Source organism: Trichoplusia ni, chromosome 3 (assembly GCF_003590095.1).
Source record: "Trichoplusia ni isolate ovarian cell line Hi5 chromosome 3, tn1, whole genome shotgun sequence".
NCBI lineage: Eukaryota > Metazoa > Arthropoda > Insecta > Lepidoptera > Noctuidae > Trichoplusia > Trichoplusia ni.
In genome coordinates, this window is record NC_039480.1 from 8745801 (window position 1) to 8768326 (window position 22526).

The following is a 22526-nucleotide window of genomic DNA, read 5'->3' on the forward strand; positions in this document are numbered from 1 at the left end:
TTTTTGCTTTTATTTATTTCTACTTCACTGTAATGGTTTAAAGATTACAAATTGGCTTAGGTCTAATCATCCTTACTTCTATTATAAATGCGAAAGTAACTCTGTCTGTCTGTTACGCTTTCACGTCTAAACCACTGAACAAATTATGATGAAATTTGGTACGGAGATAGATTTGACCTTGAGAAAGAACATAGGATAGTTTTTATCCCGGACTTTTGAAGAGTTCTCTTGGAAACGCGATATAACCGACCTCGACGCGGGCGAAGCCGTGGGCGAAAAGCTAGCTTGTAATAAGACTCAAGAAGAATGGTAGCGCACTATTTTATAGTCGTTTAATAAAAGAGGTTGAGATTACTCGCTCCAACTAATGACTGCGAAACATCTGGAGCGAAAGTCGTCTGCAATTAATATCTAGCAATTGTACGACCTTAACAAAAGCTAAGAAAGAATTATGTAGTGACGAGACAGATGGCGTGAAATGATAAATTGCGGTCAACTACAGTATGATTGTCGTGCGTCTGCTTATACATTTTAAAATTGACCGAATTGACACACAATATCGAATTGACAAGACTTATCAAAACGAAATGTTGACTCCGTATATTTGCAAAAAAGCCTTCGGCCTGAGGTGGGCCCTGCTACTACCAATAGAAAAATAACTAAAAATTTAAAAAGACAGCAAGTCCGTTTCCAATAAACTAGCTTCCAAAAAAAACAACAAACTTGGAAACTTTTTCTTTTCAAGCAAGCTCTCCACATTTCTTTTATTTTCTTCACTTTTTCAGACTCGGCATGAGCTTGTTAACAAGCCACATCTTATTTCCTTATTCAATTGATACATACACACCTTGTAAGCAATAAAAACTGTTCCTGTCGAAAGAAATCAGTGATCCCATAATATTTGTCCATCCGCTTTCTCTCGTAGCATTATGAATAATAAGGAGCCACAAAATGAAACCAATAAAATACATGCATGGTGTTTTATTACACTGTACAATAAATATTGGGCTGTATACAAAATATAGAGGAATTCCAAAAGATATTGTCAACACTCTAGCATACGTTAACATGAGTGTAAAACGACTCTTAACATACTTTTAAAATTCATAACATACAACTAACTTAGTTACCACGGCTAGGGATGGTTCGATAACTACCGAAAAATATCCATAGGCCTAACGGTGCTATACATTTTAATTATATTTGTGGATATTTTCTTCGAGCAACACGATTGGCACCCTTAGCGTACATCAGCCAGCTGTTACGTGGAACGTCGCATGCTTGAGCCGAATACATCACACTTCATTTGTGACCGGTATTATAAAAAATATTGTAATAAATTAATTTCATAAAATTTAGAGCACATTATAATTATGATGATTCTTCTCTGATTCACATTATATCATTACACTTACATATTTTAAAAATGATTAAAGAGTTTTCGCATTATTTAAAAAGGAAAATCAAATACATTCTGCTGTCATATTGAAAAAAAAAACGATTAAATAGAACCCTCAACATGTACAGATTACAAAATGACGTCATCCAAGACCCCAAATACCCGAACTACGTTAAAACCTCATGATAGATCTACAGTTCTATTATACATGACGATGAGCCTTACAAAACCTGTATACAAACATTATTTACAATAAACACGTTCCACGCAACAGGACAATAACAGCGTCGTATAAAACCTCGTTTGAGACCGCTCACCTCACTATACACCAAACCTTAAATCAGTTCATTATTTCAACATATTCAACTCACACACGACTGTACAGGGAAACAGTTATCAGGAGCATTTCATCTATATTAAACTTTGTAAACCTGGCTTCGAATATTATGAATATACATGACTGAATCACTCGGGACGGTTAAAGGTATTTCTCAAATAGTATTTAAACGACCGGTTTTTAAAAGCCTGTTGACCACAGAGTAAGTCACGGTTATGATCAGCTTTTGACAACTAATTAAATTGATGCTTTCAAATATCTGACTTAATATTCACAACTGAATCACGGCTTACATAATAGGAATTAATTACGGGTAAGTTTTTGAGTCTGGATTCTGGTAGCACTATTCAGATGCATGTGGGCCGAATATCATCGAACTACATTTCGTAACTTTAAGAAGAAAAACGGAGGGGTGGGTGACATATTAGTTCAGAAATAGCTAATTTTAAGAAGACCATTTGACCGCTGTTTGTGGTTGTCCTCGTCTAAGCAACGCTTAAACAAATTGAATTAAAATCCTTTGTATGCAGTTTTTAAATAAAAGGTGTAAAGGAAATGCACAACTGTTCAACTACCATTTCTTTATAATCGACGTTCTGTTCAAATTCAGATGATCGAGATTAGCACGGAAAATGCTAAATATATTTTACGGAATAAACTATAACTATTTTGAAGCAACAATATTGTATTCCGAATAAGAGCACCTCCGTGACACCCTGTGTATAAGAAGCCAGGCTTACAACAAGCATGAGTTACCATTTACCAAGACCGAGCACCTAACAGTTTATGTACCCAAAATAGTAACGCAATGTGCGCGTCATGTTCAGATGTTAGTCAACCTTTGGCATCAATACAAGTTATTTGATTTTAAACCATAATGGACCAGTCTAAATCTCTTCTAACATTCTTCCTCTGTCTTAAAAAGGGAATAGCAATGGATTCTGATAAAATCGTATTTCTTTATTATTATTTTTCGTATTAGTCACAAAACGTGAGCGTCAATTAAGAACGAATATTACGCGGCAGTGTTGACATTATATTTTTAGGCATGTTTTTTTCAGTGGCAACACTGTTTGCACCACACAATGGCACTACTAAATGCAATTTTATCACTGATATTGGAAATAGAATCCGTATTTATTTAACCGATCAGACCATTAAATTAACCAAAACATATTAAAACTAAAATACTAATGAAACGATATACATATTAAAATTAAGAGGTATTTACACATTTAGCCTCAATAAACCATCCATAAAAATGTACACATAATAAATAGATAACTTCTATCTAAAACTCTCACGTAAATAAACAATAGCTGTAGACGGTCTCAAAATAAATATGCTAAAGCTTACAAGACCTTAAACTAAATGAGTATAATTATTATGATCGAAATTATGCGTTGTACTTAATGTTTAAACTATATCAGATCGTTCTTTCTCACGTACAAAAGCCAGTGCAATAAAAATTATCAAAAAGGTATCCGACCTTTGTGCCCGACTTCAAAAATATATGTTGTATATTGTACAAAATTTGTTATAATTAAAATTACGTGGTAAAGTTATAGTGAGATTACACGTCATTGCATTAACTCGCGCCTGCCAAGGGACGGAATACTCGTGAGAATCGCGGCTGGAGTCACCATCGCAGGTTCGTAGCGTACACTTGAGCGTCACTCCTCAGCCATGTAAAACGTAAAAAAGCTTTGTTGCAAAAGACTTACTTTTCGTTGCTGTTTACAGCCTAATACTTTTTACACTTTAATCACAGATTATAAACGATTTCTCTAACAATGGTTATTTATATACATTTTTACTCCCTGAAGGGATTTATATAAAGTCTTCCCATCGCAAAGGAGTTCCTTTGCTTCGTGGCACCCTATAAGAGCAATCTCATTGTAACTACATCTATGTGACAGGTGAGCCCGGCCATCACGCATACTCTACGCGCTAACGCTACGGCCGCCCGCGACACCAGCTTCGTTGGAGGAAACGTCATATCAAAATATCTAATTATCCTATAGTTGAGTGATACGTGGCTTCAAGCGGTGATACAACTAGATACACATGGAATTTAGTGAAATTGAGTTCTTACAAATAACTTACACGATTAAAAGGTTACATGGCATTTTTAATATTTTGTAAATTTAATACATTTCACTCCAACGAATTACTGTCATTGCAAGCTCGCGAGCGATACATTTTAATAAACATTAATTTAGAATTCCTACTATTAATAAAACGGTAGAAAAACTGCAAAATTTAAAAGGAATTGGGCGTACAATACTTCTGATTCACTAAGTTACTTATTGCACACGGTTTGTGTTACAATACTGGACTACAATTTTGATTCCTCTTGGAACAGATCGACGGTTAAATTTATATTTAGCGCTAAAGAATACAGTTTCAGGTGAACGGCACAAATACCTGTGTGACCTACAAATATTTGTTGCCGGCGTTCGTGCATGTTATGTGCAAACGCACGCGATACACAGAATAAAGTGTAGCAACGTTTTCAAACAAAACAATATATCTCAATGATCATAATAATGTCCATCACGTGCAAAATCTACATTTTTGGTCATAAATATACTGATATACAAATTTTATAATTACATTACATTACACTAAGGTACATAGGTTTACCAAATCCCATACATTTGGTAAATAAATACGTGTCATATTACATTTATACAAGAGCCACTCGGCGGACCGTCGGCGACGGCCCCTCATCAACTAAATCACATTCTTTGTCTTTTCAGATGTGCTTTACAATATTATGCTGGTTAGCAAGATACGAGGAAAACACAATAATGGAAAATCGCGAAAACGTATCACGAGACGAAAATATTGCCAGCAGATATCACATAAACAATTCCGTAGTGAGGTCACTGCAGCATGAGCGACTCTAGGTTTCGATTGAGGATCGTGTCTTTGACGGAGTTGAATACAACCTCGATGTTGTGCGTGTCGATGGCGGTGGTGAAGTGGTGGTAGAGCGTGGTCTTGGGCTCGCGGCGCACGTCCGCGAACATGTTGAGCAGGAACAGCTGCACGTCGCGCAGGCTGTGCGGGTCGCCCGCGAACTGCGGGTAGAACCAGCGGATGTCGGTCTCCTTGCTGCCCACCTTGCGCGCCAGCAGGTCCGACTTGTTCAGGAACAGGATGATGGAGATGCCCTTGAAGTTCACGTTGTTCACGATCGTGTCGAAGATATTTAATGCCTCTTCTAGGCGGTTCGTTTTCCTGGAAACATACGTTCATCATGTTAATCGTTTTTCATATTGGCAAATTATTGATTGATATTTCTTAACATTTCCTAAAAATAGTAATAGTTTAAACAGCCAATCGTTAAATACATAACAGACGAAGCCTTCGCCTATGTTAAGGCACCACATCAAAGAGATTCCGCAGCCGAGAAGCTTCCATTCATCACTCCACAAGAATCGTAATCTTATTACAAACGTGACGTGACTGTTGCGTGAACTATTAAAGCTAGGTAAACGACATACCGGCCGTAAGTGACAAACAATAAATATGTAATAGTTTTACACTGATAATGCACATAATTACAATGTTCTCGATGACAATGCATGCATAATGGTGACCTTGATCTCGACATGCGGATGTTGTTCGCATAACTCTCGGTCAGCAATCACGCAGCAATTTGTGGTCAAGAGGTATCATATTTAGGGTAATAGACCATTGAGATTTAAAGCACTATAGCAGGTACCGGCTTTTAAACTTTTTTTACTTTTTTACTAGGGATCCTGGCTTGAAAATAAAAATTCGAATTAGTGTTATGCCTAATAGTTGAAAACTGATGAAATAGAAAAACTATAAGTTAGTCTTCTACATTTAACTTAATTTTTTTATTGGCATCGGATTCGCATTTCCAAGCCTTTCATGCATAGAGGAATATTATTTATACCTTTGGTAACGATATTTGCGAAAAGGTTTCAAGACAGAAAGTCACCATCATCAGCAGGTAATTACCAAACTGTCGTATAATTAAGCGGATTGAATAGATTTCTTATTTTCCAATACCCTAGCGTAACACATTTAGGAGACTACCAGAACTATTAGGCCACACTATAACTAGATATAAGAGGTAACTCTAAAAATATCGATCGAGTACATCAGGTCAAACTCCATACATTCACGTAATCCGGCAAAAATCTTACAAACAACATCAAAAGAACATCTGGACTGACCGAAGACGTTCAGATAGTATTACAGGGCCGCTATAAAATGTTTATGGAGATAACTAGCCGTTGCATGCGGTTTTACTCACCATGATTTCCCTCGGGAACTTTTCAGTTTGCAAATAATGTTTTAAATTCAACTTTATGGATGGTTTATGGCTGTATTTTTATGCTATCTTGAGGATAAATCAAACGGCGTTATACATTTTTAAAAGAATATAAATAACATTAGAAGGAAATGTATATTAACTCTACACTTTGCAATTTCATATAAAATAAGTTTTATACTATCAAGTGTCAGACAAACAAGCCACGCACGCTCGACCGCAGGCAGTAATGCACGCACGCCATTTAACGCAAGCCCATCACATACAAACCTAGTCAGTATAAAAATATAAATTAGAAATGTTTTTTTGCCATCAAATGTTTAACGGCGTGATGCTACGATAGGGACTCGACTAAAATAAGAGTTATTTATTTTTAGTTGAGTTACATTTACTAGGGCCACTAGTAAATGGGTTGTGGAGGTCAGACAGATATCTAGTGTCTACCTTTTTATGGTTTCATGACCAAATTAACTATATAAACTACCGCCTTGGGGGGTGTCACAAACATTCAAGTCATGTCAGGATAAGGATTCGTGGATCACACAAATGCTGCGCCTATGCTGGGAATGAACCCGCGACACGTCGCCCTCATTAGGTTTGGCGTTGTGACCCTCAATCACTCGGCTATTGGTGCAGATTCAACTGAAGCAGATCTGTCAGCTGCAAGATTTTTGGTAATTTGACTATTCCGAATTCAGAATAGAAAGAGACACAGGATAATAGAAAAAGGTTTCAAAAAACATATACCAATATCAATGGCTACTTTAACATGATACTTGAGTAAATTGACCTTTGAGAATCATAACCAGAGCCTAAGAAGGACCGCATACAGGGGAGGAAGAAGTATAATACACGCTTGCTCTCCCTGTGCGGTAGTTACTTCACTACAGTCGTAACAGTCATAATAACCGCTTCGGAACCATAAAGAAAAAGTTCTTTATTCATTATAATATGCAAGACCTCCTTGCACACGTATGTTGATAGCAATAAATGTTTGAATTGATTAATTACAATGAATCACGAGCGATAACAAAATACCTACTAATGTATAAATTACTCCATCTTCTAACAATGTATATAATTCATTTTGACATTAAATAACAAGTTAATCAATAACTTAAAAAAGTTTAAAATAAATCTGGTCAAGTGCGAGTCGAATAGCAGTGCCGAAGCCGAAATTCTTCACCTGTAAAATGTCTTACTACCATGCTGTATGCGATACAGCCTAATGGCGGAAAGACCTTTGAGAGGAACACTAAAAAGTGGTCCGATATTTAATTTTCATTGCCTTTAAGACATCTCATATTAAGATGACCATTCTAATTACCCTTATGGCTAGCTTGAGTAAATACAAAATCAAACGTTAAGTAAAACAGTTTTTTATATTTCCATATTGGCAAATTAGAGGTCACACGACTAATCCTATATCACAAAAAAAATATCGCGCTTTACGGAGACGAGATCGTAATTGCGGAAGTAAATACATAAACGTTAGTAGAAGAATGGGCAATTACGTGAATAATATTTATAGACCCGACTGATTCAATTAAAAGAATAATTCTATGACCAATGACCCATGTAAAGACAACATGATTCTTAACCGTATCGTAAATAAGCGCAATAAGGCAGGAGACTCGATAGTCAATACTCTAAAAAATATAATTAACGAAGAGAGTTATGATATGCATCCACCTACAAAAGGGCAAACAAATCACAAAGAACTTTTCGATATATTTTCTGTTTTGTATCCGTAAAACTCCACTTCATGTCTCACTAGATGATTCATAAACCAATAATATTTTTTTTTTTTCTTTTCACACTAATCAAATCCTTAACAACCATTAACAACCGGAATACGTATTGCAACACAACCGGATATAATATGACGCATTAATTACACGTCATTAAGTGGTAAAGTGACCATATCGTATTTTAAGACGAAATTGGCCAATCATGGGCACTGTCTGACTAGCCTCAGTTAAGAACGAGATATCACGTCGTTGTACTATCAGTCAACAGACATTGTTAGTTGAACATATTTGTCTTAAATTTAACTGATGACGGACGGAAAAACAGGTGATATAAACGAATAGGTTACGAAGTATGATAAAGAACTTATAAGGCAATTACTTAAATATTTCCATCACGAACTTTCAAAGCCAAAATTACGTATTGTTACTTGCGTATTTTCCAGAACGAGGTAAGAATCGCTAAGCTTGTTCCCATTGGAAAGGAACATAATAGCTGCTAACGTAACATGGACAGAAGGTAATTGGATATAGAATATCGCAATACAACAATGCTTGGTCAATAACCCCATGATTAATGGTACAACAATCTCTATTATTTGTCCAAGAATAGAAATGGCATATATTACTGACTCCATAGTTAGACCTACTTTCGAACAGGTTCCCGCCTATGTTATCCTTATGTATGTATCTGATAATATCTTTAGGCAATCTAAGAGGGAAGTTATGTACTACAGTTTTAAACGTTGAGTACGAACTCCCCGGGTCGTGCTTGTAATGAAATGTGATTTTCTCGTCAAACCCAACACCCGCCGAGCCATCATGTTATGAGTCATTAAGTCGCAACACATCTTACGTCATATAATATTTATTTACACATAGATAGTCAACGTCTTAGCTCGTACGCAAGAATTATGAAACAATGTATGAAATTACGGATATTAGATAAGATTAAACACTCCCGATTAGGTTTGTTTACAGTCTAATACCGGCTATCCAGGTGCGATGAATCAGGAATCTAGTAGCAGAAATCCGTGTTAACCACAGGAAAATTTCATTCATACTATAAGCAGACTTCAATGACGTAGGAACGTAACAAATTAGGTTGTTCATACGATGCGGTTAGAAAATAGATTCAGAAATGTAGTTTCTTTAATATATTTATCGGGATAATTGTTCTCTAGTTAGCATTTGTGTGTTTTGTCGTAAATCTAAATAATGCCAGCGTGGGTGTCGTTCACATTGCAATTTGAACATCGGAAATTGTTTTGATCGCCCACTCAAAGTCGTGTAATTATTTCCTTTTCATAAGCCATATTTCATTTACATCTTATACGTCAACAACAAAGACCTCTAAATACAAAATTGAACAAGCGGTCGTGAAGAAATAACACCGCAATAACGGCTTGGCAAACGGATAAGTATGTTGTAATTATCACACAGGAAGCTATTTTAAATAGAACATACGAATGCTGACGCCTAAATTGTCAAAAACTAGTCCAAAGCACAGTATTGAATGTTCGCGTGTCGGTCACGTTGCTATTTCAATTATCACGACTTTCTCATCTCGAGGGGCTCGGGCTAAGTAAAAGCCGGGTGCATTAAATAAGGTTAAACGGCCTGCGGACTCAGCTAATAGATTACAATCCATTTTCATACAGATCCTATGCCTCAGAAAACACTTACGCTCTAGGGCCTACGCTTGATCTCTTATCTTTCATCAGAGTTTATGAGAATGGGGAATAGAGAGTGCTTTTGTTTGCGTACAATGCGCACACATCTTTACAAATGAATCTGGTGCAAGTACACATCCGTGAATCTTGGTCAACGACTGCTATAAGTGGATCATAATAAATTACAAGTCATCTCACCTGTCTTCAGACAAGACTTGGTCGAACTCTGAAGAGGACACAAGGAACAGTATTGAGGTGACTGAGTCGAAGCACTGCGTCCACTTCTGTCGCTGCGTCCGCTGGCCGCCGACGTCGACGAACACGAATGGCACATTGTTGATGTTGATGGTACATTCCGTGATGCCCTTGGTGGCTTTCCGGCAGTGCAGGATGTCCTGGTGGGAGGGGATGTAGTCCGGTCGGGCGATGCGCTCCAACTCGTCGAAGAAGTAACTCACAGAGTCGCTCTGGAATTGAGACAGATACACTATTAACACCGGAAAGAAATGGGTATAAATGGAAGATCAGATATCTTTTTGGCAACGGAAGGGAAAAAATAGAGACAGCCGGATGTCTCTAGGCCATATTCAAGTTCTTGCTGTCATTCTTTCGGCTTCTTCATGTCTTTGACGTGTAGAGACATACAATTCAGAACGCCACTTTGCCTAGCGTCACTTAAGCTGCGCTTACGTTGCAGCTGTAAATAAGTATTAGAACACTTCTTATGTAAACCAGTCATTACACAAAGGTAGATTCAATCTTTCCTCGTGACTAACTTTCAAGTAAATATGGGCTTTCCTGTTTATCTAGTATGACTTTATGAGAATCACGTGACCATTTTTAACAACCAATGTAATTTTTCATTTACCTTGTAATAATGACAAAATGTGGTTAATTTTAATTCAATGACACAGCAAGCCTGACTTGGAAGTTAGGTAATATTAAGTCATAAATTATTAAAATACTCTCGCACTTCATAAACTTTTAGATACTAGATTTATCTTAAGGAACGTAGTGTTTTAAAGGGATTTCTTTATAATAACTAAGGTTTAAGGTTTAACTGGCTTTGGGACGTTATCTGCTTCTCTATGTACAAAAGCAGGTCCCAAAGTCAGTTCATGCGTAGTCTGTTCCAAATTAAGCTCAACAAAGATCACCGACAGTAAATCGGCCTACATTTAAAATGCAATGTAAATTAGTGGGATACATATAATAACGGTATTCAGTTAACAGGTGGGGCAAAGTCGCCGGATCACGTCACGAACAATCCGCGTTAAATATAAACGTACACAATGAAGTGACACGATTATTGTGGAATTCACCAAAACAATTAACTTACAATGTAGCAAATAGCACGGACTTGAATGGGCTAGGAACGGACGTCGTCGCATTTATTTTTAAAATTAAAACTCTATAAACTCTGTAGGGACAAATTCTTGTAGACTATATTTAAGTAACTTGGATAGATGATAATAAATGGGATAGTTTCCAACCATTAAAAGTTCTCAGGTTATAAAAGTGTTATAAACGAGCTACCACGACAAATATTTGGAAACCATAAATCTGGTCTTATTGTCTGCTTAATAACTTTTACATTTACATCGTTCATAACAAATTGTCTGCTGAATATTGAGTAAATTAAGTTTTTATTAAAAGAGAAAATTTCTACCAAATAAGTTGTTTTTAATGAACAAATTCACTTTACGACTGCCAAATAAAATACATTCTGTATTTCACCTTCCAGGGATAGCTAAAAGTAACTCAGGCAAATATTTGTTTTATCAAAGTGGTTATGGTAAACAAATGACTGTGTTATGCATATCTTATTTAATTTTGATCTCAAGACCAAAGTAACAGCCTAAAAAAGATAGACTCAACAGATTATAAAGTTCAAAGAGTAGAATAAAAATAGATAACGGCTTAGTTTTTGCAATAACCCAAAAAGTAAGGCGTCTAGCCAGTTACCGGCAGAATCTAGATTACAAAAAAAGCTTGAATTCACGCGAGCCGCGATCAAATTGCAATTTTCCGTTTTTTATTATAATTGTTTTGTTCATTATCGATTGAATTCACCTTCACGCTTATAACGTGTGAGAGAAAGGAGATCGTACTGTAATCGAGGTACCTAGTTATGTAACACAGATTATAAAGATATTCTATTCGTTGCATATCTTTCCCGGAACTAAGTATTTACGGCCAGAGTGTGCGGAGTGACGTAAGGGTCCGGTGTTGGCCGAATGAAAAGCAAAGGCGGTAATTGCACAGATTATACATGCCAGTGATTAGGCAGTGCGTGGCCGGTAGTTTGGTACACAAACCATAGAATCATTTCGTTTTCACATCGTATGACAAATGAATCAGTCGTGTGAAATACGTTTGTTTTTTCCAAGAATACAATGATCAAGCACGTAATACAGACATTTTGTCGGTTAAAGACATTGTTCTAAACTTTTAATTTTTGGACGTAAATATTTCCATTTTATTGTAGCACAATTAGATAGTTGAACACAACCGCGTAGTAAACAGTCAATATTAAATAAAACGTAAAACTACGAACCATAGTAAATGCAATATTATCGATGATTTTCCACTTCAATTTAGATACACTATAACAAAACTAATAACACGCTTTGACTATGTAATCGACTTGAAAGGAGAAGTTCATAGCTATTTTGTTTACTTTTTAAAACTAAACCATAATTCGACTGCTAGATACAAATTGACAATAGGGATGGTAAATGCTTGTGAGATCCACATATGTATATGAGGGCCATAATGACAAAAAATATACATAAGTTTGTTGAAATCGTTTTAAAAACTACTTTACAATTAAATAAACAAATGGAAAATATATCTGCAGCTATTCACATCACACAATAAAGTACGGTTTATTATGATCTAAGAATTACATCTAAGTCATATAAATCCTTTACGATCTATTCTTCATAGATAAACAAACATATACCTAAATAAATTCAATATCTATTATTCTAAGATTCAATAAATCGATCAAAAGGCTTACTGCATAGCCAGCAGCGATATTGATTTAAGCGTAGTCCAAATCAAGATGTGTGTGTAAACCGATTTGAAGGTTAAGGATAAGACAACAATCGCCTTAAATAAAGAAAACTTGGGACTGTTTTATATCATTTCGAAAACGGGGAAAATTGTGTGATTTAAGAGGTCTATGTATTATTCTTTCATTCGACCTTCATATCTCATTTAATTACAGTCCTATCATCTTTATTTCTTTTTCTTTGGACGAAATTTAATTATTACGTCAGATTTAATTCGTACCGCAATAACACCGAAACGTTTAATTTAGTCGATCTTTTTATTAAGATCATCTTAAGGACAAAAACAATTACTAAGAAAAATACGATCACGTGAAAAGAAAGAATGTAGTCTTAAATACAACGGTGCACCGAACTTCTCCGAACGAGATTAATACCTTAGAAATACTCGATCTAGTTTTAAAACTGTTTAATTTTACCTGCACACATACATCAGTGTTGAAACACAACAAATCCACGATGCAAAATTGCAAATTCCTGTAACTTGTTAGCTGGAAACGTTTCGATAAGCGCGTCGACTGTCGGGTCAGCCATCAATGGAAACGTATGTTTTATGGTCAACGACATAATACAAAGAACTCGAGATTAGATATGAAAATAACAAAAAAACTACATAAAGCAACAATAAAAAGGTAGATGTACACCTAACAGAGGTAGACCTAACATACCTATTTATTAAGGTTTGATCTATCCCAAACAATTTCTGTATTTGTAAATCATGTTGCCAATTTCCAGAAAATCCGTGAACCATATTTAGTCCTACAATATATTGCCAGCTTGAAACAGATTTTTCCTCTCCCATACATAATCTAGTTTCGATCAAGATTTACGGCTTTACTTTGCTGGAAACATTTTAAAAACATTTATAATATATAGTGAGACGTACAAACGCATTCCATTTTTCTGTTTTGTACAAGTCTTCCGGCGCTGTTTTGTTTATATTTTACATCTCGCTCGAATTAATGTCTTAGAGGAAACGCAAAGTCGTAAGTACGCTAGGAGTGCTGCACGGAATATTAACATATTCAAGATTTTTTACTGCGTTGCAGGTATGAGTCAGGTAAGGAATTCGTGCTCGAAAATCCGCAGAATTTTACTCATGTTTTAAAATATTTGACTAAGTTTTACACTTTGTTATTTGATATGTCAAGCTAGTGATTTAGAGGACAGAATATAAACAAACTGTGTACCAATTGTACCATGTTTGCTAAAGCACATGTTATTGTTGCGTTTAATAAGGTCATTAGTGCAGATGCACACAACACCTACGTTCTGTCTGTAAATGGGTCTATAGCATTTATCAAGCCCAGATTTGGATGTTAATAACATAGGTAATAGTGTGTTTACTTTAAAGGAATGAAATATAAAAATTGCTCTCAATAATCGATGACGCATAGATCTCCTTTAAAATATATAATATTTATTTTGATAAAAACAGTTTAAATTAAAAGATAATACACCACAAAACGTGTAGTGTTTATTTTCACATGAATTTGCTAAACCGATCTAAATAAGTATTATTTTTTCGTGGGACCAAATTTGTGTTACCCTGCTCAAACAGTAAACCTACTTTTAAAGAAGGGTAGATATACATAAATACAAAAAAAACAAGTAGTCGCTTTAGTCCTGAACCATCAATTACAAGGCCCAAAACAACAAACCAAAGATAACAAAACGGGAGCATTTTATTTAGAGTCCATTAACAAGTCTATTGCGTTATAAACACACGTCATAATTAAACCCTTCGAACAAAGGTTTACTATTTCACACTATTACATAGCACACGAACGAACAAAAACGAACATACCCATCACTATTTGATCTAGATAAGACCTATCATGTTAATGAAATCAATTTATCGCAAGTGATTATGAAAACACTTGTGTTAGCAAATAGTTTTATTACACCGTACAATAGTGAATCATTGCCTTAAAGAAAAGAAAAAAAAAGGAATGACGTCTGCGCCTTGTTCCGTCAGAGGCAGCATCAATTGCCTTTTTTTGTATTCACAGATGTGTTCTACCAGATTTAAAAGCACTGGTTTAAAAAAAAGCGAATATGAATAATACGGTTACTGAAATCTGTAACTAATGCGACAATCAATCATTCGGTTTTTTAACTTTATATTTACATTCCGGACGTTGTAGGCCTACCACCATCGCTTACTTTTGCAGTTAAAAAAGCAAAACAGCGCCGTAACGTAAGAGTCGGGATGTTCCCTCTCATTTAAGTAAGGGCAGTAGGCACCCAGTTACTATCAATATGACAATTTAGAAAATCCCACATAATATATTTTCTAACTAGTCAACATACTTGCTATCACAAATCGTACAAGCCACGTAAGAATGTATGCGTGACGGGTACTTGTGTAATCATTATGAGAAATTATTACCAATACATATAGCATATGATGATACCGATACCTAACTTATAAACATCGTGTAATATAAATATGTGATAATAGTTTCTGTTCCCAGAACATTAATAATTATAACAATTACAATAGTTATTACCTATTTTATTTATATGGAAAATCAAAGAGAATTATCTATAGTGGAAAAAAAACACTGAATACTTCTGGTCACCCGCAAGTCAAATGCATTAGACCATTTATACATTAGGTATGTCTTATACAATTATATCTGCGTGGGAAACAATTGGAGCAAAGTGTAGCCTGTCGACTGTTAATACATGTTTAGAAACCTGTTCCGAATGTTTGAAATTACTGCATGGGTTTGGAAGTTTGGACTGCTAAATGTTGTAACCCTGTCATCGTTAGGCTTCTGTAGGGCTTCTAGCCAGATGTTGATAATCAATATTTACGAACACGCAGCAAATGTTATGTTTTAACATATATAAGAAGAATATATATGCAGACTGGATTAACAGAGATATTGTTATTAGTTAAGAGATCTACTGGAATCAGTAGATATTATAATGATTATGGTGCGTCACAGAAAGGGTCCCATATAACCCACATCATCAAAGCACTATATTAACCCAACTTACCAACATTTCGAAATGTTGTTCAACATAATCATTAAATTAATTGAAGAAAAAAGCAATAAGAGTGCGAAACGTCCATATGCAGACAGTTTAAAATCGCATCGATCACGCAAGTCAACGCGCGGTCAGACAAGTCCGTTTCAATTAGCGCTGAACTACGAACAGAAACGTCGTAAATGAAGACAGAAATTAAATCGGTAATCTTGAATTAGCTGTAAGAGCCTTGCTGCGTCGGTATAGACAACCCTACTAACGATTATTGATTTCTTACAAGATAAAACACTATCAGGATAAAGTTCTGATTAATTCCGGATGAGGGGAGCCCCTTATCGGATTTTCCAAGGTACATTTTATTAAATTCCCAGCAAAATCTATTCAGTCACGCGATAACCATGCGAAAACGGAGGATATTAGAAATGAAATAAAGGCTGCGTGGTTCGCGACAGTAACAAACTTTTCTGTTCCCATGGATGTCGAAAAGGAAAATTATAATAAACATGCCATGTTTTTATAAGCTATCGATTTGTTCGCTCTGTCCGGTAAATATGGAAACATTTGCATGTATCTTCGCGGCAGTTAATAAACAACGTTTGTTAGAAATCAATAATACTTTACTGATGGTTCCAATATTAGAACGAGTAAAATATTAACTTGACTTATAGCGGCTCTGGAATACCGTGCATTACCGGAAAAGTGGAGCATAGTGGGTCGAGGGGCTCGAGGCATCCTCGCACCGGGAGCGACGCGAGCCTCTTGTGCAATACCAATAACTGAGACGCATGCCAAACATAAGAAAACTGATATTGGCATTTATATAGGTCAATCGGCCAAACTAATGTCCAGGAAGAAACGTTTACAGCTAGAATGATTTACATGCAAAGTCAAAAGACAAATAACGTTAAGTAAACACAAAGCTAAACCAAGAAACGGTTTGGATAGTTAAATATTTCGCAATATGCGACACGAGCAGTTTATGGTAGGTGTTCTGGTATGTAGGTCGACAAGCGATGCGTCGGTGACGACTGTGAATGCGAAAATGACGCCAATGACAGGGAAAGCACGACCAGGATGTAATGGCTCCGATTACTTAATTGTTGGAAGAAATTACCTATACGTCGAGCGTCGTCTTTCATACTACAAACGGTATATCTTTTAGATCATACCCAATTCTTATTCGTGATAGAAACTGAAGCGGTTGATAATTTTGGCAGTGCCTCTTAAAGTAAGAAGGTTATGTACATTTTCAGATTGATATTCTATAAAGACGGCTAAAGAATGTTTAACTAGTCAGTTTAACTAACAGCTACAAACACCTGATTTTACTACGAATAGAACTGTAGCTAAACAAATCTGTAAGTGTTTGGCATTAGGTGGAATTGTTTTGATACGTATCTTTCCACTATTGAAAGTCAATGAGTGATAACAAAAAGAAAATACTTGAAACCTGTGTCTCATTAATTAGTGCAGTATTTACCTGGGATACATTAAGCATCTGATACATTTCTCAGCTTTTATTGAGCCAACATACTAAGAAGGTTGTCCACTTCATATCAAGGTGTAAAAAGGTTATGTTCATAAACCACTCGTGTTTGAAAATGGAAAGTAAAAATGTTTGCTAACGTCAATCGATTCTCGGAATTTGCGTGATAATAAGCAATAAGGGAAATAGGTCATGCCCCTGTCGAACTTAGGACGATTTCAATTACAATTTTCTATCATAATTATCTAGAATATGGGCTTGAACTTTTTCTAGATCATTAAACGAATACTAGCACCTAATAATGACATAAAAATTTATTCTTTAGGAAATAATAAGCACGTGTATGCTAATCGATAATAGCCATGATATTTTTCTAGTTTTAAAATAAAAATATGAACGATTATACTAATTAAGTTTTATTTTACCGCTTATATAACTATCATTTGCATTCTGGCATTATCATTTCACATCCTTCCCACACAATCGTAACCAAGATTGGTACTAATAGATGTTTAATGAGATTACAACATTTATAGAAAGAATCTAACAAACAGACATAGTGTAAGATATGCGTTGGATAACGGTAAGGTACTTTGAGTTATTCAAAAAGCAATATATTTTACTAATATTTCTTCTTATACGTAGGCGCTCGTTGAGGCTTTTGTGAATTTGACAACAAAAGTTAAACTTTAATTTTTCTTGTTATTTACACATGAACGATTGTTCTAAGTGTGTCTGGCAGCGAAAAAATCGCAACGAAACCTAAATTTTCCTACAAAAAGTCTTTATAACGTAAAGTTATAATGCGAGATAATTAGAAGTTGGTATTAAAATATATAAATACTTATAAGTCATAACATACGAGTACGAACGCGTGTGAAGAACACGGTCCGCAGAGACCAGCATGACGCAATCAAGCCATGACTAATCTAATGAGATAAGGAATTACAATTATTTTATTTATGCCCGACCTAAGTAAGACTCTTAAGGAATAAATTCGTTTCTTTAGATGGTCAAATGAACTCAAATGGACCGTTTGATATATCGAGCAGTTTTATTTTTATGGCATAATTATGTATTTATGTGTACGCCAAGAGTTAACTGTCGTCATTAATATAATAAAATAATAATATGTATAGTTTGAACTTTGCCCCTAATTAATAACTTGAAGATGGTTGTGTTTTGTATAATATTATATTGTGGTCTACTTTTGTGTTATCAACATTTTTATGATTCGGATATCCGAATCGTTATCATTGTTTTTTTCTTGTGGATTCAACCGTGTTTATTTTAATTCAATAAATTACATGTTTTAATTTTGATTAGGAATGTTTATGAACTGCTTTTAATCAATTTGAAGATATTACATATAGGGAATACAGAAAAAGTCGCAAACTTATAGATGTTGTTATAAAAATGATTATCTTTTCGTTAATAAGAACCTGCGTCACATAATTCTCAAGGAGCTTAAATATTAAACTGATGTTTTCAAAAGTGCAGTTGTCGATCCAGTTACATAAAATTGAGCAGTTTTTATAAGAGGCGATGTTATGAAACAGAATCAATCTTGTTTCCACAAAATGCCAACAGCCCGCCATACCTCAATTAATCGCAATCTTATTCGACCCTAAACACGCACAGCTTTCATGGTACCAACTAAAACCTGCTTTCAATATACCTAAGGGCATAAATCGATTCTGAGCGAATGCCGAAAGACAAAAAACGTTCGAACCGGTTCAAAACTAAATTAAGTTCATTGAGTGACAGGTTATCTCCATAATACACGAGAACTGATCGACTGACCCTTAAGAAACATGACGCTGGACTTCATTTTTGTAGCAATGGTAACTGTAAATGGTAAAAAACGTAAATTATTACGTAGCTTGTAAGTAATGTGCCGACAAGGAAGCAGGGCAATTGAACGTCGGTCGTGAAACAAAAAACGACTATGCTAATCTTCCTTCAAATGATATTAGCACATGTTTTAATTGGAAACCCATTCTAACTGTACTATACATTAGAGGTTCTTGGACTCATCATTATCATTTCGAGAAGCAACATAGGAACAAAGCGATGCGGCGACAAAGTATAACGCCGACTAACTCGGTATAAAGCCGGAAAAGATGATTCAAATGTTAAATGAGAATAATAAAAAGGCTTTAAACAAAGTGTTCGCTTCACAAAGATTTTATACGTACGCAGTGTACAGCCAGCGAAATATGTCAGACAGCACCAAACAGGTTTTACATAATTACGTTTAAAACTCATTCACTTATCTGTAGTAACTAGTAACTATAAAAAGCAATAAAATTGGAGTTTGTAGTATTTTATTTATGTAATACTAGTAGCGGTAGGGTATCGTAGCATCTTTTATGTTCCGTTGAACATCATGTAACGAATAACATGACAGCTATTTAGTCTGTGCTAATAAAATGGAAATATAAGTGCCAACACCAATGTTTTTATCAGATGGCGATGTGTAGATATAAAAACTTTATGTAATGCAAAAAACTGCAGAGCCTTGGCGCGCTGCAAAGTTCAGAAAAACCAGTATCTGTTTGCCTGCCTATACAATCTGGAAGCGAGATGCTTAGCGCGCGCTTTTTCTTAATTCGGAGAAGTTACGCATAGCTCAGTACTTGTTAGCTTGTTGCCATCGATCAACGATACACGTTTAGGAAGGAGTTAGATACCTATTAGATATCCCTTAGTGAGAACTGTTTTTTATCACGATTCTTGATGATTTAAAGGATTTGGGTGTAAAGAACTTTCGTTAATGAAGTTCTGAACATTTTCGCTTGTTATTTAAGAAGCTTAATTAGTTTTTATGCTGTAAATACTCTTCCCACGACAAATAAATAGAGATGTGGTTTACCAAAAACAAGGCATTTTACAAGTTAGACTCTCTCTAAAATCTCGCGAACTCCTCAGTCAGGTTGTAGTTGATTACTTAATGGAAAGCACTAAGGTGACATGTCCTCAAAGTAGCCTTACTATGCAAAATAAGCAAAAAAATCAAATGTTTTGATGATGAATCATGAACAAAAGCAATGAAAGTGTGCTGTGTTGCATTGTTATGAAAAACAAAGAAACTCAGAGCTCTATTTACATGTTTAGTGATGTGACAAAAGTCTTCAATTCATGGTTAAATTAGGCATAATGCAAAAGTAAGTTTGTTTGAATATTTATGGTACAATTACACAATAAATTTACCTGTATTTTGGTAAAGACAGGCACTTAGAGCTGTGGTATAGGCATGAGAATGTAATGTTCTTTTTTAGCTTATTTTAAAACCCTCACAAATATTGTAGTGTACCAAAATCTTAATAATCTTAAGGCAAAGACACTTTAACACTGTAGTTAGAAAATGAAGGCATATAATATATCAATACCTTGTTTTCATTTATCTGATACTGGTAATAAATTAATGAACCAAGTGAATGAAGACAGACCAACATAAAGCCTTATTTCCAATTAAAACAGGTCCTTTATAATGTAACAAACATCACACACAATGCATGCTGTGATGCTTAATACATAATACATATTGCAGGTGTAAAACAATGAATAAACTGTACAAATTGACTGGCATTACAATAGTGAAGTAATTAATATTCTCTCCGTCACTTGATCAGTTGCCAAACTTGATGGGCCTAATACAGTGTGTGTCATTTCACTTTCAAAGTGAGGTATCATATTCTATATTATAATATTTCAATAAGAGCTGTGAGAAAAAAAAGTTGGCATCTTGTAACTACTCCAAGATGTTATTAACTTTTTAAAAGTAAATGCAAACCATCCTGTAAAATAAATATCATAAGCCTTATCACTTTTCTGTATTTAGACTAGGACAATGACTAATAATACTTAGAATACTTGTACAAGTTTTATAAGGGAATAAACCTTCACAAGGCACTAGAATGCGCATTAATTTGTGGACTGAATTCCACTTCCAAATAAAAACATGTATAAAGAACAAGTAAACCAAAACTAGTAAAATGTATTAGCATAAAAACTAAAGCAATGCTAAAAAACCAGTCTGGCCAAATATGAAATAACTAAACACAAATGTAAACAAATTACTCAAACAACAAAAAAATGAGGAAAAATACCAAGATATCTATTTAGTGCAGGTAAATCGCTTCCTGTAGTACCTGGCACATACAAGATGAAATTTTGGTCAATGAGCAAAACAAACCATAGAATATTCAATGATAAAGTAATACAGACAAAGGCTGAAGGGCCCTGCCTTTAAATAATTCTTGATTAATTAATAACAAAGACTTATTATTATATCATGACCATATTTTCAATATGACAAATAGAAAAAAAACAATCAACTAATAATAACAATATTGTTATCAGAGCAGAGATAAATTGAGTGTCAATTGATCACATATTAATGTTTTGGTTAATTTTATGATGAATCAACATCTACTTTCAGTAAAACTAAACCACATCTGGGATTTCCATCAAATAAACAAAGAAAACTTGAACCATTGTTTACTTGGCTAACATTTGAACATTGTAACTCACCAATTGAAATTCTCTCCGCCGGTCATAGGCCCTTTTTATGGCTCTGTCTAACCACAGGGAGTGTATGTGTGGCGCGTAATGCACGAACAGTCGACTGTCTAACGATGAGGTACTGTTGAAGTGCAGTGCCTGCTGCCCAACGTCCAAATTTCTGGGATTCTCCCACGGTATGGCGAGCTTGTCTCTCGCGTCCACCAACACCTGTATCCCCTTCACGATATTCTGGTATATCACATGCTGGTACTCCCGCACTAGTTCCGGCTCGAACTTCACTTTGTGTATTATCCTCATCTGTTTCAGGAATGTTGACTTTCCGCTTTCACCTGCTCCGAGCAACAGCAGTTTTACCTGCCGCCTCAGTGTCTGCTTCTCCTTCTCTAGTATTCTATCTATTTCCTTGCTCCTGTAGCGCTGCTCTATCTCCTCCGGCGACAGTTTTAGGCGCAACCAACACGTAAGAGCCTCCGTACAACAGGTACATGACCACAAATCGTTGGCCATTTTGCATGATTATCAACGCCCATAGAATAGAAAGAAACTGAGCAAAGTATGTTACACTATATTTATAATGTTCAATCAACACACATTTTCGCAACAGCACAGCATACACACGATTTAACGACAATACATAATAAATTAAAGCATATATCCGGAATTCAGAAATACACACGCATTCTACCCCTCCCAAACTCATTGAGAAATGAAAAACCACAGATATCAAAATATGAATTGGCTGTCAGATAATGTCTGTTCCGCGGTCCATAAAGTTTGATTCGCAAATAGATAAAAAAAGGGATTCAGAAGTTTAAATCTCGATACTTTTCGAGATGTAAACGTTGTGTTTAAACGTTTACGTGGTTTTAATTAAGTTTAAAATCCGAAGGTCTTTAAAGGCATGCATTAAAAGTGATTTTAATTTTATACTTTCATGAAAAAATGCTCTTTCTAAAAAACGCTTATT

General features: G+C 35.3%; 1 protein-coding gene across 1 annotated transcript; it reads right to left on the bottom strand.

The window, feature by feature from the left end:
- Positions 1 to 966: 966 nt before the first annotated feature.
- On the bottom strand, positions 967 to 22280 carry LOC113491781 (guanine nucleotide-binding protein subunit alpha homolog). The gene is made up of 3 exons (XM_026868944.1): positions 21566 to 22280; positions 9668 to 9936; positions 967 to 4982 (listed from the first exon to the last, which is right to left on the bottom strand). The coding sequence occupies exons 1-3, from the start codon at positions 22064 to 22066 to the stop codon at positions 4625 to 4627; spliced, it is 1128 nt and encodes a 375-aa protein (XP_026724745.1). The 5' UTR covers positions 22067 to 22280; the 3' UTR covers positions 967 to 4624.
- Positions 22281 to 22526: the final 246 nt, after the last annotated feature.